This window comes from Cucurbita moschata, unplaced genomic scaffold, assembly GCF_002738365.1.
Source record: "Cucurbita moschata cultivar Rifu unplaced genomic scaffold, Cmos_1.0 Cmo_Scf00036, whole genome shotgun sequence".
Lineage (NCBI taxonomy): Eukaryota > Viridiplantae > Streptophyta > Magnoliopsida > Cucurbitales > Cucurbitaceae > Cucurbita > Cucurbita moschata.
In genome coordinates, this window is record NW_019268552.1 from 2073456 (window position 1) to 2091399 (window position 17944).

Sequence of the window (17944 nt, forward strand, 5' to 3'; positions counted from 1 at the left end):
AAAAAAAAAAAAAAAAAAAAAAAAAAAAAAAAAAAAAGTAATGGATCGTAAACTAATGATGAAGACCCATAAAAAGAGAAAGACAGGGTAAGTGACTACATGATCCCACTAGTTCCTCCCATAACCCTTCTAATGGATGATCCAATTTCATTCACTGTCTCAGCAGCATCGTTCAGTGGATAGCTGAGGATGGGTAGCAACTAAGGTGAGAATGATGATAATATTGTATAGTTGATTTTGGAATGAAAAGCACCCGAATCTAGAAATAAATATTTTGTTACTGAGATAAAGTTTAAAGAAACAGATAACATATGGAAACTTTTCAATAATACTCAAAAGCAAAGCAGATAATAGTAGACTCCAAACGGCAATTCACATGAGCAAACAAACGAAGTTATGAATTATTCACAATTGTAGACAAAGTTGAACCTACTTGGCACTTGCAATAACCCCTGAAGGCCTGCCCTAAGATGGCCATCAGCCTGCTTTTGAAGAACCCAAAGATTACCTGTGTATCCTCTCACTCACATAATCTCTACTGTCTGCCAATGAACGGCTCATTCTACATTTTCTCCCTGTGGCTAAACCTATCTGAAATACGTTTTTCAAAGACAAACTATTAAACTAATTTATGTGAAATTCTCCACCGCTTACAGTAAACCTAATCCCTAAGGCCACATGACCGTCCAAGCTGAAGAGTGGCTTTTCAACCCCTGGATGTAACCAACCCTCTATTTAATCATCTTTCCTAATTTTTCCTTGGGAAAAGGACACAGGTTTGGCTTTGGGGGGCAATTATTGGATTTCAGAAAGCCGTAAAAGCTTATGTTCCTAGATCTTTTCACGCTGCTTCAGATGAATTGGGTGTTGTGAGAGACTACTAAGGTGGGGTAGCCATCCGAGGATGGGATATTCCTCCTTTCAGAAGGCAATTTTGAATTACATAGAAATATTGGTCAAGTTCAAAGGTCACTTACAAAGGAAGAATCAATAAAATGCAGAACGCCCTTACTAACTAGGCTGCCTTCTGGAAGCTTGGGAGTTTGTATCAAACTATAGTTCCTTTGCATTATAAGGACAAGTCGTTTCTTGTTTTTCCTTCTTTTTTTATTTTTTATTTTTTTTTTTTAAGAAAATAGCAGGACGACTTAAAAACCATATAGATAAAGGTCCCCCAAAAAACAAAATTCTTCTTCTGGAGGTAAGGAACTGCAGTACAACTGGATAGATATTTGAACGAGACATTATTTTTTAATGTGGTATTTTTAGTTTGTTGATACATTTAAAGAATACCACACCTCTTTATGAACTAGTAAAAGAAAAGTGAAAGCCACAACAACCAAATTTGGCTACTATGTTTACTCGCATTACAAATTGTTAAAATATGCCATTGACATCGTCATCATATACATTCTCAAAGAGGGTAGTTTATAAAAATCCATTATTTTCCCCTTGCGAATCTCGAGGAGAGTGATTCAATTGTAAAGTCGCGGACTATTTTATGATTTGACCAGTCAATTAGCTTCTTCTGCCAAGCTTAAAAACTCCTTTAGGGAGCAGAATGCAACTCTAAACATCAGATTAGATAATAATAACATAACCATTCATTAGTTACAGAAAGAAAACTATTTGATTGAAAAAAATTCTATGAAATTGATAGGCTATATCGGTGTTCACTCCAAATAACGCCAAGAATCCTATTATGGTTTCATATAACTTCCACCAAATATATATATATTTTTCTTTTTTCATTGAGAGTTTAGTAATGGCAGGGTGCAAGATATTCTAGGCCGTTCGTTTTTGCATGATCTTTGGAAGAAAACGTCAGGAATCTAAAAATAAGTTAGACATACTAAGAGAAACTTCTATATTCCAATGAGAAGACTAAACCAGTTTAAGTGAGCATACTTGCCATTTTATGTCCTCAAGAACAGCTGTTGCACCCCTGAACATCTGTAGGAAAAATTGAAAGAATGAACTCTTCAGGATGTTTTGTATCATGATTCATAAATGAACAAGACATAGGTTACAGTAATACCAACCGTTGACCCACAATCACCATCACCCACTTTGCTATCCCATTCATTTAATGCGTCCTTGAGATTGATCACTGCTTTGGCAGCTGCCTCAATTGCAGCCTCTAGGATGAGGCCTTGTTGATTTAGTTGAAGGGGTCCACCAAATGTCTAATTAAAGAGTACAAATAGCTTTGAAGTGTGGTAACTTTCTAAAACATTTATATAACATAAATTTGTCTCAGTTTAATTAGGGATTTTATAACCATACCTCCCCGTTCTTTGTAGCAAGAGCTGGTGGTGGTATTGGAACAGGTATTTTGGCAGGTGGGTGATTGCCTACAGTAAAGTACAATACCTCATTCAAATATCTATCCCATAGTAGAAAGAGTATCTAACCAAAGAATCATTAGAACAGAAAACATCCAAGTATAGAAGCAAAGTATATTTCACACTTGACACGGACCATCAGCACCAATGGGCCAACAAGGAGCCTTGGTTGCAGCATCCAACCGTTGCAAAACAGCTTGATCTGATTTCATGATGGTAATTGAAAAACCTGACAGGCATGCAGTTTCAGAGAACCTACCTTCTTCCTTTTGAAACTATCAATGAAAAGTTAACTTCTTGTTGAAGGAAAAAAAAAAAAAAAAAAAAAAAAAAAAAAAAAAAAAAAAAAAAAAAAAAAAAAAAAAAAAAAAAAAAAAAAGGAACATTCTTTCACGCAGAAAGTAGCAAACCTGCCATATCAAGAGAAGTCATAAATGAACCAGTGTACATTCTGTCAACAGCCAACCCATGCTCTAGCTGCAACTTAGGAACTGCTTTCCCAGTTGCTATCATTAATTCCATCATTGGGGTAGCACCCAGTCTAAATTGAAAGGAAAAACGAGCAAATGAAGTCGTCAAAATTCTTACATCCTTGATGGTGCTTCATCACAAGATTCACAACAGAATAATATATTTCATATTCAAATACTACGAACAAGGTTTGAAATTGAATTGATTCTTTGGAGTACTATGCACTCAAATGTATGTTGCATGTCAAAATAATATGTGGTATAAAGACTGTTGGTTATCATTCTTTTTAGCAGTACCCATATATTGGACTTTATTTTATATTCATTTGATCTTTTATTTATATTGAATTTAGGGTTCAAATTGATGAAAAGGTTGGCACTCAAAGCTAAATTTATGTTTTGAATGATCCACTTTAGTCATCAGATTTCAAGTTTACCACAAACGCACAAAAAAAAAAAAAAAAAAAAAAAAAAAAAAAAAAAAAAAAAAAAAAAAAAAAAAAAAAAAAAAAAAAAAAAAAAAAAAAAAAAAAAAAAAAAAAAAAAAAAAAAAAAAAAAAAAAAAAAAAAAAAAAAAAAAAAAAAAAAAAAAAAAAATAATAATAATAATAATAACACCCCAAATAGTATTAACAACATAGGGAGAGAATTTATTTTTATTTTTATTTTTATTTTTATTTTTTCCCCATGAAAACAACATAGGGAGATAGATTAAAGATAAAGGGGAGAATGGAGGAGAGGCAACACCCGAAGACGTAATGGAACTTGGCTAAGTCAAATCAACTACTAGATTTGTTACTGAATTAGTATGTGGTTTCTTACAAGCCAAGACACCAGCCAAATGTTGTTGCACTAATCTTCAACACTTCTGTATCCTTCTGAAATTAGTGGCATATTGCACTCTTATCACACGCAAGACTAATGTAAGTTTTACAATAAATAAGATTTTTGACTTATTTGGTCAAGGATTTCTACTGCCTATAATTTTGAAATGTAAGAGTAAGCCTTAGAAAGTTCACAATTGAGCTACGTTATTTGTGCTCTAATGCTTGTTTTTATCCCCAGCCGAGCATTGAGATTGATGAATTCAACCAGCCTTCATTGAGAGAAGGGATTCTAGGCTTAGGATTTCGAAGTTGCCTGAGGGTAGGTTTCTCAAAGTTTTTTTTTCTCATATCCTTTGCGCTCCTTCTCTTTCCACAGAGCCTCTGCATTCTCCTCTCTTTAAAAGATTAATTTCTAAGAAAGTGAAATGTTTTGTCTAGAAAGAGAGTGAACACTCAGGGTCGTCTCCAGAGACTTTTCTTTTGTGTAGGCCGTAATGATGTGTTCTTTCAAGGAAGCAGGAGGAGGGCCTCAACCATCTTCTGTGGGAGTCCCATTAGTTTGATCCCATTGGAGTTGATTTTGTAGGACATTCAGGGTTGTTCTGGCTCGTAACAAAAGGGTATTGCTTTATGATTGAGGAGGTACTCTTGAACCCTCATTTTCACAAGGGAGGAGAGTTCAGTAGCAAGATTTGTTTTGCTTTTTTGTAGGGTATTTGGCTTGAGAGGAACTTTAGAATCTTTAGAGGGTCTAAGAGATCGAGTGAGGATCTTTGGGAGTTAATTAGATTTAACTCGACTTTGTGGGTGTCCTCTAATTGGCCTTTTCATAAGTATAAGCTTGGCTTTATTCTTTTGGATTGGGATCCGTTATTGTAATTAGTTTTTGCAATTTTCTGTGGGTGGGCTTGTTTTTTGTATTCCCTTTAATAGTCTTTCATTTCTTTCAATGAAAATTCAAGAAGAAAACAAAAATCTATGAGGGAATAAATCCTACAAGTTTACCATTAAATAAACAAAGGATATAAATTTATAAAAGTAAAACCTACCTGAAGGTAACTCCAAAACCTCTTTACTTCATTAAATGAGGAAGTCTCAATCTAATTGATTATCAATCCTATCAAAAACAACTATTCATTATATAGTTCAAGATTTTGATGTTTCATGGGAAAAGATCCGTAGCTTCTCTTTCCACTTCTTAGAAACATTTTTCCATGCACCGTCAAGTATATAATTTTATATCGAACCTTTATGACTGACAGGAGTTCCTTTACTTTGGCATCCCCTCTTCTTTTAATTCTCTCCATCAAAATTGTGCTTCTTACCAAATTTATTTATGACCTAGTGAGACAGATTTTCCTTAACTACTGATTGCAGTTGCCAAATATATTTATGACCTTGAGAGACAGATTTTCCTGAACTAGTGATAGCATTTTAATTCATCCATATATTTACCTCAGTGAGGCATAATTCCTTGTCATATTTCCTCATATACTAGAGGTGATTAAGACTTAAAGGCACAATAAATCTCAGCGACCAATGATTCGAAAACTGCAAATTCAGCTATTTATTGGATTATAAAAGCCATATATATACCAAAAAGATTTTGATACTTACTAGGAGAAAAATTCGTCGTTTGGTAAACCATTATGCCAATTTATTTTAATTAGAAGACTTCTCCATCCCTCAATATTTTAAACCTTTTTTCTAAAAAAAAAAACATTTCTGTTTCTCCTCCAGTATAATTCCAGCCAGAGACCAAAGTTTCCACACAGTGATAGAATTTAATTTCACATAATTTTATAAGCGAAGAAAATTCTAGTGTCATATTGACAAATTCGAAATTCTCAATAACATGATGGTTGTTATCATAAACTAGGAGGCACATAACAAAAAAATAAGGTATAAATCTGTCGACCTACCCGTTAACCATGAGCACCACCCTATTACCTCGTGTTATTGGAACATAGTTAGTTTCCTGTAGATATTACAAAATTATTTAAGAACAAGAATGCCGGTAAAATTGAACCCAATTGTTCTTTTTAGGTAAAAAGAATTTTGAGATAACGAATGTACTCATAGAAATGTAAAATACAAGGTTATAAACTCTATAATGTATGTTTCGGGTACCCTATATAGCAAGACAACAAATATGTGAATTATGGATTTCCATGTCTAAAGACTCGAAAATATATGTAGTCACGAAGTTGATACATCAATCATGATATATAGTCCGTTAATAATAAACACATTATTTTTCAGGAAGTAAGAAGACAGAATCAAGGCATACAATACAATATACTTTTCTTTTTTCTTTTAAGAATCTAAGCTTTCACCAAGAAAAATAAAGAAGAGTCGACTTCTAACAGTTAATTATGAACAATTGCTCCACAAACAATACCAACATTGTTCTGAAGGGTCGGGCAGTAGCTGAATATTTTGAGGAGTTCTGCTTGAAACAACTTAGCAGAAATCGAGAAGCATCAAATTGCCAGATTAGTTGATGGACTGATAAAAGACATCAAGAAAAAGGTACTACAGCCAATTTATTACCTCATAGAAGTTGTGGCATTGGCAAGGAAGGTTGAAGACAATAGTTCCAGCAAGAAAATGGGAGTTAATACTAGAAGACTACCATGGGGCTGAAACAACAAAGGTACATGAGAAATGTGGCTGACACACAAAGAAATGGCAAACCGGTGGCCCCTCCACTAGTAACACTGATAAAGAAAAAGAAGAGGCCTTCCAACGACCAGCAGCAAGCAAAGAATATTGATGGCACGGGCACAAAGAAATCCAACATCTATAAATGGCCAACTATGGATAAGTGCTTTGGTGTAGACAACAAGGACGTCCATCCAATGAATGCCCTCAAAGGAAACCATAGCCATTTCAAGAAAACGATCAAGATTATGAAGAGGAGGCCAAAGAAGAAGTTTCTTACATGGAAGCCGATGATGGAGAGCATTTATCCAGCGTTGTCCAAAGAATATTACTCACCCCCACAAATGATTCTCATCCACAATGACATGCTCTCTTTAGAATGCGTTGCACTATTAATGGTAAGATTTGTTATGTGACCATTGATAGTGGGTGGAGTGAGAACATTATCTCACGAAAAGCCGCACAAATTCTCCACTTGAATACGGATCATAACCTAAATCCATATAAGGTAAGCTGGATTTGAAAAGGTGGGTAGGCACAAGTCAACGAGATCACAAATTACTGGATTTTATTCCCCTTTGCTTATACCACAATCCATTTGGGAGGATCTTTTGATGGTCTTTGTATTAGACTTGCCTAGGACACAAAGAGGATACAATTCTGTTTTAGTGGTTGTTGGTAGGTAGAGGAAGGTGACAATTTTTTACCTAGCATAAAACTTTGAATGCTCTTGCTATTGATAATTTGTTTGTTAAAGAGGTTGTTTGATTACATGGTATTCCTTAGTCCATAGTTTCAGATTGTGATGTCAAATTTTAAGACATTTTTGGAGGACTCTTAGGAAGAAGTTTGGCATAGGTTTGAAGTTAAGCTCGACGAGCCACCCACATGAGGCACAAACTGGGGCTACAAATCGAATACTTGATAATTTGATTTGTTGTTGTTGTGGAGACAAACCACGTCAATAGGATCTCGCACTTCCTCAACTGGAGTTTGCTTATAACCATATGAGGAATAGAACAAAAGAAAAGTCACCATTTGAGGTTGTTTATACTAAAATTCCTTGGACACTATTGATCTTGCTACATGATTATCTTCTTTGAATGTTCATCAGGAAGCAGAGGCAATGGCTGACCGAATTGCAAAATTGCACAAGGAGGTACATGACCATTTGGAGTCTGCTTCCACTTCCTATGCTCGAAGATGTTTGAGATTGGGATCTTGTCATGGTACGTTTTCCAAAGTCTAGGCTACCCTCGAGTGTTCATGGCAAGCTCCATCAAAAGAAAATTGGACTCTTTCCCATTCTTCAACGCTATGGTACTAATTAATGCCTACAAGATTGATATTCCTTCGCAATTTAAGATACATTCCACCTTCAAGGTATCCCTCACAGCCTACCATGCACCTAATGGTTTTCAGCTAGCTTCTTAACTCACGGACAAGTTGTTCCAAGGGGGAAGGAATTGATGTAGTACAGGAACTACTGTATAGCTACTGATTTTTATTCCCCTGTTCCCATGTTTTACCCTCTGTTTTAGTAGTTTCTGGTTGGTTACCGTGGTTAGTCTTTATTTTTACAGCAAAAGTTTAAGTGTTTACATTCAGGTAAAACAGGTTTACCTTGGATTAAAAGGCTAGTTTTGTAGCGTTTATATAGGGGTTCCAAGGTTGAAATTGAGGTATTATTCAAATAAAAATTGATTCAAGTTTCTCCGAGAATTGTGCTATGTTACAGAACTTAATACAAGGAAACAGAAAATTGAAAAACTCCCCAGCTGGAAGTCGCAAGTTGACAATGTATAACACGTGACCTATACTTTCTTCCACCTAAGTGAACTAGAGTTCAAGAAAGCCAGAAAGCGTTGCAAGAGAAAGAACTTATACCATCATTTATCCTCTCATAAACTTATCTGGTTTCCTATTTCAAGTTTCTAGCTAGAAAAGTGAACATCTAGAAGAACACTAGAAGCACATAAATTCAGGAAATATAAGACCATCAAGGTGTTTCTAAGGGTATGATGGGTAATGACCACATTCATGGTGAAAGAAACGAAAAGCAGAGCTCATTGTAATAGTAAAGCCCTCTCCTTCCTTCTTCATGGGATTGATTAGGGCAAAGGTGTGGACATGGGAATGATGAGATGCAGATCATCTTTTTCTTAATTGTTCGTTTATCATTCTGGGGATAAGTTATTTATATTTCTCGATTGATTGGATAAAAGAAAATATTGATCATGTGTGTGAAAGACTTGGAAGCTTAAGGTGGAACATTCACATTTTTAAATAATAATAATAACAACAATTTAAAAAATTAGTATACTACTAAAGCAATCTTAAGTAACAATAGAAGAAAAGAGGGTAACAAAAGCTTTTAGATATTAGTCCATGTTTTTCATTACGCAAGACTAGGTCTCTAGTTGTCAGTAGGATTTCTAGTCCTACTTCTCCGTTGAAATTCATTTTCATAATTGCAAATTTATTTCTTATAATAAAACAAGGGGGAGGCCTAAAGAGGATGTTCGTGAAGAGAAAAAGTTCTTAATAAAGCATAAGGGAATGTCTTGTTGTATACTTCTCGCCCCTTCTCAAAAAGATTGAATATGGGAAGAGATATGGCATGTCCCTAGGAGAAGTGGGAGAACCCTTCAGAAAAGGGACTATAATTGAATGTACCGTAGTTTCATTCCTATTTATTCATGTGTACTCCATTAAATGCTTGCTTCAGACTGTGATAAGAAAACAAGAACAAAAACTCTCTTTTTTGGCATTTAACAAGCTACATGTGCAAAGGCTGAGAAAACTGTGATTAAACTACCAGCATACCGGTGATAATATTTGTTTGAGAACATGAGATACTATCACGTCAACTGGCTGAAGGTCAGCCACAGCAGCACCGGGTTCACCATGCTGAAACAAATCAAATTTCTAGCTTAAACATGAGAAATCATAAATAGTAACAGTCATAATTCAGAGACAAAAATGTATTGAGCCCAAGTAAAATGAATGGAAGTGAAGGGAAAAAAAATGTTGAACGTCAGATCAAGAATCTTAGTTCTGTGAATTAGGTTCTCAGTCACTGTTATAAGGAGTGTAAACGTTTAACATGCAGAATAAGCACGAAGTGTTTAGCTTTTTCTATTTTTAATCAAAGACAGATAATTTTATACGGTAGGGTACCTAATACAAAAGAAGGGGAGATGAGATAGCCCCACAAGGCTATGGGTTAAAAGGACTCCCAGAAATGCTTTAGTTTTAAAGATGAGATAACTCAAATAATAACCTACAATTCCAAGACCAAGTTCCATTTTCCCTGGGCCCAAGCGATCTGATGTGACCTGGCCAGGCAGTGTGCAAACTGACAATGCGACTCCCATCGTTCCAATCATGTCAGCCGCATGTTTTGCTTCTGTGGCAACATCTAAAAGAGAGAGCCCTGCAGCAGCAGCAGCTCCAGCAACCTTTCCTCGATACAATTCAAGGAAAAATAATGTGAGCAAAAGAAGTAGTTGTTCCTGTCTGTATACTTGCAAAGAATAGAACAATAAGTTCAACGCTTAATATAATTATTGAGACTCGATAACACAATCTAAACCATGAATAGTGGAATAAAGAATTACAAAACATCCCTTAAAGAATGGGCAGAGGGTTAGCCTCCAACTAGGAATACTTGATACAAAAAGAAGTCTAAGCCCATCTACAAGCTCAACAGGTGACGTTAATGCAAAAACTTCCTTATCCACACACACACAAGAAAGAGAGAAGAAGAAGAAAAAAGAAAGAAAAGAAAAGAAAGCGTCATGATAAACTGAATTAGAAAATATCAAATTCAAGATGAAAATATTGTCTTATTTTAAAAAAGTAAAAACAAGTTCATGTTATTTAGAGGTCTGACCTATCACAGGCAAGGAAACTATCACAATAATCTAATAAATACAGTTAATGAGGAAAAATCAGGTATCGTTAATGCATTGCAGGACCACTGCTCACATGATCAGCCTCTATTACTGCAGAAAGGCCTTGGATTCAACTGTCTTTTCCAATGCTCCTCCTACAGTCAAAGAAATTACTTTTCAGACCACTGAGATGCCTGTTGGCGATTCCCTTAACGCACTTGAGTCTTCTAAGTCCCTAAGTATTAAGAATTGTTTTATTGCAGCTTATCTCGTATGCTATACTCGAAGAAAAGTGCATCATTCCTCAGCTTCTCCATTCTCCAAGATTTCTCCTTTGAATCCAATCAAAGAAAATGTTCAATTATTTTGGTCTCGTATGTTCAGAAAATTGTCCTTCAAAATTGCAGTCGACAAGAATTTAATGAAAAGATCATGATTGTATTTTCAGTGGAGTTACTTTTTCATCAAAGCATCCTACTCCGCATTCTCTTTCATATTTTGTTGATGAATTTGACATTGCGTCTTAAGTTAGTTTGTGTAGTGCGGAATCTGTCATTCAGCCTATGGAGAATAAAATTGATGATACTGGTGTAGAAGATTCTTTTGATGATGAGTTAGTGTCATTATTTCATGAAAGAGACAATGTCATCCCTAATTACTTCTTCATCAGTGTCCGGAAAATTTGATTCTCTTATTGAATCTTGTGGTCTTGAGATGCGTGAAATTGCTCCAATGGATTCATAAGGAATTCGTTTTTTATGCTTGTTTGTTCTCTTGAGGTTTGGGTTCAGTTATTTTCTCTTGGTGTTTTGGGCTCAATTTTGCTTCTCCTCTGGGTGGTTTGTCTATTTGAAGATGTCTTTGGATCCATTTTCTGTGGGCGGGCTTTTGTGTTGTGCTTGGTTATTCTGGCTCTTTTATTGCTATTTCTCTTTGTTTTGTTCATCGGTGTTCATTCAATCTATGAATTTCATTTCTTTTTTTTTTGTCCATTATTGAGTCTCAGTAGTGGCTCATATTGTGTTTCATTCGGTTCATTTTTTCACTCCCTTGTGGAGTTTATATCTTTGAACATTTGTCTCTTTTCATTTATTCAATCAAAAGTTCTATTCTTCTTTTAAATAAAAAAGGAAAAAAAAAAATTACAATAACGGTTTACAATAAATATTACTAGAAAACATAAAACCAATACTCCCACTCAAGCTAGTTTGAAGATGTCTTCCATAGCGAACTTGTTTATCAAATTATTGCATATTACTCTTGCATTAATTCTGTTTTATAAAATGTTTATCTATCTCAATATGTTTGATCCTATCAAGTAGAACCGAACTGTGGGTTATGAAGATGACAGTTTTGTTACCACAGTAAATATGCATAGGTATTCTTTAGAGAGCGTCAACTCCTCAAGAATTCTTTTTATCCATATATTCTCACAAATACATGGACTAAAAACTCTAAACTCTACTTCACACTACTTCTTGTTACTACATTTTGTTTTTGGTTTCTCCCGATAACTAGGCTGCCTCCAATAAAAGAGCAATAACCAAATTTAGATCGCTATCTACTATACCATCTTGCCAAACAGAACCAATGTAAACTTCAACTTGCAAATGACCAAACTTTTTAAACAGTATCCTTTGTCTGGATTGAGCCACAAGAGCGTAGGAAGTGGCTTACCATGCTCAATGCAAAGGCAATATCAGAACGTGTGTGAGACAAAGAAATGAGTCTATCCACAAGTCTAATATTTCTCTTTATTTTTAATCTTTTCATCTGATGCAACTTGCAACTTCAATTCAGCTCAATAGGAGTTTCAACTATTTTACAACTACTCTGCCACCAAGAAAACTTGTCTCTTTAAGTTAATAATATAATTCCTCTTATATTCGGCTCAATAGGAGTTTCAACGACTCTACAACCAAGAAAACTTGTCTCTTTAAGTAAGTCAATAACATATTTCCTCAGGTCAACAAAAAATTCCTTTTTTGATCTAGTGAATTTCATCTCTAGGAAATACTTTTAAAGTAACCAGATCCTTAATTTGAAATTTACTAGTTAGCCTTCTTTTCAAAATAGTCAATCTGTCTTCATCATTACCTGTGAAGATAATATCATCAACAGGCACAATCAACATGATAACTTTGTCATTTCCGCTGTGATTATAAAACAATGAATGATCTGCTTGATTTAAAAGAAAACCATTGCTAGTGACTGCTTCCTCAAAACATTCAACTCATGCTCTAGGCAGCTATTTAGGGCCGTGAAGAGATTTCTTTAGTTTACACGCTTTGTTATTTTCATCATCCATCTCAAAACCAAGAGCTAAATTCATAATTACTTCTTCCTCTAGATCTCCATAGAAAAACACATCCTTAACATCAAAGCGAAGAGGTCAATCTAAATTGACAACCTAGCTTTGAACTTCTCAACACTACCATTAGCATTACATTTTATAATAAAACTCATTTGCATCCAACAGATTTCTTATCCTTCGGTAAATTTACAATGTCCCATGTGTTAACTTGTTCTAGAGCTTTCACCTAGTACAAATTTCCAATTAGAATCATCATTCAAGGTCTTTGTATATTCGTTGAAACAAACAATTCATTTTAGTTGACAAGCATTTCACAAAAGAGAAAATTGATGCAAGTGTAATATATAACCTTTATCTTTTGAAAACTAACCCAATTACGATGTTCTAACTAATGGGCTTCCAAAAGGCAAATCAGACAAATGGATCAGCAACAAAATATGGAAGACATCAAACCAGCTATGGAGATCATTAGATTTTACTTTATAATGGTTGTAAATATTAGTTGTCCGTATTTAGTGATACTTATGATATCATTATTCTAGTTTTTTCTTCATCGGTAGATGGTATTTTTCCTGGGATATAAGTGAGTTTACACTATAATTGCTAAAAGGTAGAACAAGTTATATCTTTACTTACGATATTTAACCAAAACATTTAAATTGAATTGAAGACTAATTCTAAATCTTGCTAACATAAATCTGCATGGAAATAATTCCAACCAAAATCTAAACCACTTGGAAATATATATACAAACATACATATATACATGCATGCATAAAATGAGAGAAAGAGAAAGAGCACCAACCTTGTGAACAAGTACAGTCCCAGCCAAACCTCTACGGCCAGCTATACCTCGAGGTGGAGGCAAAGCACAATCATCCCCAACAATAACAGTCTTCCAGATCAAACAAAAAATAGTTACGTTTTTTAACAAGATGTGAACTTAGAAATGGTTAATAAAAATTATATTATTATGTCTTCTAACAAAAAAAAAAGAAAAAAGCTTAATTTTAATTTGATTACCATTTTTACACATTTTCTTGACCAGCAGAAAAATGCGAAATTACCTCTACTTTATATCCCTCTGATTTTGCTTGCTCCGCAGCCAAACCAAAATTTAAACGGTCACCAGTATAATTCTGTGAACATTGATATCAAAGCACTTCTTATTAAGGTGCAAAGGAAAATGTTATGCAACATGGTTACTGAGTGAGAGCACAAGATGGAGAAATAATCTTCTATGATTCAAAAAATAAATAAATATGTGTTCATTATCCCAGATCTTTTTACATACAATTCCTAGTTTCAATGAACAACAGACAACCCATTGCTCACGCGTTGGTTATCATAAATTCCTTAAATGTTGAGATTCCAGATTTTCATTAAGAAAAAACACTAGATTTTTTCTGAACTGCGGCAAAGACAGCTCCTGAGAAATATAAAAACTCCAAAAAGACAAAAGGCTCAAAAAAAGGGCTGAATAGAAGCAACAAAGAAAAATGTTGAAAGAACCTCCAACTAAATGGAAAACCCACCAATGAGAAAAGCAGAAGTGAAACCCCAAACAAACAAAAGAGAACCACTAAACCAAACCTTCCCAAGAAGCAAAAGTACCAACCAAAAACAATCAAAGATCTTGAAGAAGTGATTGAGAAAGAGCATTTGCCTCCTTGTTTTCAAGAGGAAATTTCATTTAATTCAACCAACACTCCGATCTTCACTCTGCATCGATTTCACATGGACTTAAAGAGAGGCTTGGGAATTGTCAAGCCTCGAATCACCACTCAATTGAATGGTCCACTCACCCAACTTGAAGTTCATCTCAAACTCTGCCAATCCATTTTAACTTTTCCCAAGGTGATTAACTATTGAATTTCCATAACGACATTTACATTTCCAAGAGGAAAAGGAAAAAAGATCACTCATAATTGTTAAATCAATTAACGATAAAATCACACCTTTGCAAATTTTGTGCCCCTAAATCATATCTACAGTGCCCAACACGAGACCATAATCTAAGGATACAGATAATGGTAACCTTAATTCTTTGACAACCTCCTTAATGATAAAATCATGAGACGTTCCACTATCATTCATGATAACCACACCCTTTTTTCCGATTTATCATTGATTTCCATAGTCCTAAGTGAATCAAAACCCACCATTGAACTCAAGGAAAGCGATGCTTTATCTTGTATCAGGAACTGGTTCTCTATTGCCACTACTTTAAATTGTCCAATTGATCAACGACCACTTTAGTCAACTCAGTACCGTCTCCATCACAATCATGCACAAGTTTGCTTTGAAGTTTCCTCTTGCATCCGTGACTCGAAGCAAACTTCCCATTGCATCTGAAGCACTCTGCAATCCACTCCAAGTAAGACGTTTCCCCCTAGTTGCAGAACTCCCCTTAACACCTATCTATGGTACTTGGGTGATAGGTGTCGTCAACAATGTCACACTTCTCATAGGGTTTAGGGAAATTTTCCGGGTTAAGCTACTGGATGAATAAATTGCCTAGGCCATTGAAGTGAAGGGAGCTTCAAATTTCGAAATGGGGCCTATATTTCTATTATTAATAACTTAGGCTAATCTCATAATTTGAGCTAAGCACTGGGATAAACAATCAAAATTCCCTATGCATTTCCTCATTCAATAACCTCCAACATCAATTACGAAACATCATTTAGTGGTATTGCATCTCGCTCAAAACACATTGATATTTTCACACATGATTGTATCCTGTTTCAATGCCAAAAAAATCTCATGGAGAAAACCATATTGCATCGGCTTGAAGCATTGAAGAAGCAACTCCCAAAAGTCTACACAAGTCTTAATAAAAGTACGTGTTTCCATCCATCAGTTTCATGATAATGCCTCCTCCTCCAAACAAAGAATTGTGGCATCAAGTTTGTCTTCCTCAAGCAATCGATTAACAAAAAAGACGAATCCTCCCCCTTGAAGATAGGGAGCTCGGGCTTCCTAAATCTCATATTGAACAGCAATACTCTGCAGCTTGAGGTAAATGCACTTTTGATATCGCTTTTCACATTACTTCCCTCACCATCCTTTTTTTCTCCCCTTCAATGGTTCTTGTATGGTTTCTTTCCTTCTAACTCATTACTTTTTCCCAAAGACTCCCTAATATAATGTAGCACGGCAAACTTTCAACTCTCTAAGCCATAGCTTCCACACCATGTTCTATACTGATTAGCTTCTGCCCTCAACTAAACCATCTTTTCCTCCATAATTTCTCTTCTGCAGATGTTGAAATAGTAGACACTCTCTCGTCCACCACATTAATTCTTGTCTCTCTCTTCCCAGCCATTACCCAAGGACCTCCCTGCACTGATATCAAAACTGAAAGAATCCAGTTTATTTAAGTAGAAAAGGCTACAAGTGAAGGGAGATCCCAAAGATCTCTGCCTTTCCTTACCGCAATCATAGAGCCAAGTACAAAAAACAACTCAAGAGATGACCATCCCTAGAATCTAACTTTCCTTGTAAAGCAAACTAATAGATTAATATGCTTTGGGTCCCACAACTAAAGGAAAACCCCCACTTAAAATGTAATCACATACCCTCTCCCCCTCCCCACACCCAAAACACACACACACACACTTCTTCCCATTTACCACTATAAACTTTCATAACCCCATCTATCAGTTGGATTTAAGGATATATAATGTTTTCAGTTTTTTTGTTTTGATATAATATGTTGGTACTCTTTTGTAACATATCATTTCATCACTAAAACTTTTATACTTTGGAATTAAAAATTAAGGGAAAATATAAATCTTTTGTTATAAGCGGATGAAATGGATGAAAGGATGTCTGTGAGGGTCCATTTATCTTATAAAAATAAATAAATGTATATAGTAAAAAATGAAAAACCAACTTTGGGTGATATTTTCTTTAGAGGAAATGGAACTTTTATTAAGTTGGCAAAATGCTGCAATGTGAAGTAAGATACAAATGTCCTGCATATAAGAACATGAAAGAACAATTGCTTGAACATTTTTTCAATCTTTGAAAAGTTTGTTTCTTGGTATAAAGAAAAAGACCTGAATGAACGCATAACAGACAGCAAAAAGAAGGGTCCAACGAAATGAGAAATTTAAAAACGTTGCACAGTTAATAAAGGATGAGAAATTCCAGACCTTCACGATGAGAAGACATCCCATAGGTCCAGTTACAGCTCGAATTCCCTGAAATTTTATTACGTTAAAACAAAGTCGTGCAAAATAATAACAAAACATCAAAAAGCTAGTGCATGCAATTAAATCGAAGTCATGCTAATAATAAAAAAAAAAAAAAAACGCATTAGAAAGCCAGTACAGCAATTGTATCAAAGTCATGCAAACACAACAGCAGAAAGCTAGTACATGCAATTAAATAGCCAAGAAAACATACAGCCAAAATCGAATCAACTGGTGGAGAGGCAAAAACATCCCCACAAATAGCTGCCGTCAGCATTCCTTCCCCAACAAATCCAGCATGTGCAGGCTCATGTCCACTTCCACCGCCTGTATCATGAATTACAGAATAGAGAAATTAGCATCATAGAAATGAATAAGTCTCTTTAGAGAGTAAATGTAACTCCAAGTTTCTTGATAAAAGTTTCATTTGATTGGATGAAAAGAAATGAGTGAGAAACTAAGGGCTCCTCTTTCATGCTCTTGCTCTCTCCTTTGTCCCAGTTATAGTGCTTATAATAGTGTACTTATATATAATAAATATCTTAGACACATTGTCTTTTATTGTCCTTTTACGTTCTTTTACTTAAATTAACAGTGTATACTTGTTCATATATATCTTATTGGATGGAATAGATCTATTATCTTTACATGGTATTGGAGCACTGCGAATTATTTTAGGGCAATTAGAGATTTGTTAGCCATTAGGATTTTGTAAACTTTTTTTTTTTTAACAAGAAACTTCTTTCCATTGAAGAAACGAAAAGATAGTAATGCTCAAATATACAATTTCTCAATATGGAGAAGAAAAAGAGAAAAGGAGAAGAATATGAAAATGAAAAGAGTGTGCTATCCCCTCTCTCTTCTCTAAAAAAGCCCAAACCTTAACCTCCAGCACTGGATGCAATCGTTGCTGCCTGCTGTCAGAGTCATTGTCGTCCCTATCAATCGTAGTCATCATAGCCATCAGCCGCCACCTCCTTTCCTCATGGTTTGTCATTTCATTGTCTCATTTGGGTGGGCTTATCCACGTCTTTGAGTTTTATTTTCTCTTCCCCGAGCACACATAGCTTGCATCTGTTGTTAGTCAGCAGCTCCACCATCAATTGCTCCATTGTTTTGCTCTAACAATTTTCATTTAGTAGCTTTGCCCATCGTCATCCAGTTGTTTTTCATCTTTTTCTTTTCTTTTTTTTCTTTTTTTTTTTTTTTTTTTTTTTTTTTTTTTTTTT

The 17944-nt window shown here is 35.0% G+C and overlaps 3 protein-coding genes and 1 long non-coding RNA gene across 6 annotated transcripts in view; 1 reads left to right on the plus strand and 3 right to left on the minus strand.

Annotated features, from left to right (window-relative positions):
- The window catches only part of LOC111431479 (putative 3,4-dihydroxy-2-butanone kinase), a 31287-nt gene that overhangs the window by 7716 nt on the left and 5627 nt on the right, over nt 1-17944 (minus strand). The window contains exons 1-14 of one of the 2 annotated variants that reach the window (XM_023068127.1): nt 17602-17880; nt 16930-17042; nt 16677-16724; nt 13584-13655; nt 13322-13411; nt 9594-9767; nt 9133-9216; nt 5565-5620; nt 2756-2886; nt 2482-2574; nt 2287-2354; nt 2043-2186; nt 1913-1953; nt 100-183 (exon numbers count right to left, since the gene is read on the minus strand). In XM_023068127.1, coding sequence (XP_022923895.1) covers nt 100-183; nt 1913-1953; nt 2043-2186; nt 2287-2354; nt 2482-2574; nt 2756-2886; nt 5565-5620; nt 9133-9216; nt 9594-9767; nt 13322-13411; nt 13584-13655; nt 16677-16724; nt 16930-16992 — 1148 coding nt within the window. In that variant the 5' untranslated portion in view covers nt 16993-17042; nt 17602-17880. Of the gene's footprint in view, nt 1-99; nt 184-1912; nt 1954-2042; nt 2187-2286; nt 2355-2481; nt 2575-2755; nt 2887-5564; nt 5621-9132; nt 9217-9593; nt 9768-13321; nt 13412-13583; nt 13656-16676; nt 16725-16929; nt 17043-17601; nt 17881-17944 lie in introns of those variants that run through there. The other variant, XM_023068125.1, reaches the window with a different exon arrangement.
- Nucleotides 5794-6257, minus strand: LOC111431484. Its single transcript, XR_002708508.1, has 2 exons — nt 6196-6257; nt 5794-6104 (listed from the first exon to the last, which is right to left on the minus strand). It is a non-coding gene; the product is annotated as an uncharacterized LOC111431484 (long non-coding RNA).
- LOC111431481 lies at nt 6103-10693 on the plus strand. 2 transcript variants are annotated; one of them, XM_023068129.1, is made up of 2 exons: nt 6103-6704; nt 10246-10693. In XM_023068129.1, the coding sequence occupies exons 1-2, from the start codon at nt 6279-6281 to the stop codon at nt 10636-10638; spliced, it is 819 nt and encodes a 272-aa protein (XP_022923897.1). In that variant the 5' UTR covers nt 6103-6278; the 3' UTR covers nt 10639-10693. The 2 variants fall into 2 exon arrangements, with proteins under 2 accessions (XP_022923897.1, XP_022923898.1); XM_023068130.1 differs by lacking the exon at nt 10246-10693 and adding an exon at nt 7421-8075.
- The window catches only part of LOC111431480 (UV-B-induced protein At3g17800, chloroplastic-like), a 15560-nt gene continuing 8327 nt past the window's right edge, over nt 10712-17944 (minus strand). The window contains exon 5 of the transcript XR_002708507.1: nt 10712-10724. The gene's annotated coding sequence lies outside the window, so the exon portion shown is untranslated. The remainder of the gene's footprint in view (nt 10725-17944) is intronic.

What these genes read in the sequence shown, in the direction of transcription:
- LOC111431481 (XM_023068129.1), top strand. Translation starts at nt 6,279, where the DNA reads ATGGGGCTGAAACAACAAAGGTACATGAGAAATGTGGCTGACACACAA. An exon ending in AATGCGTTGCACTATTAATG is followed by an intron (nt 6,705 to 10,245) that starts GTAAGATTTGTT and finishes TAATAAATACAG; the next exon opens with TTAATGAGGAAAAATCAGGT.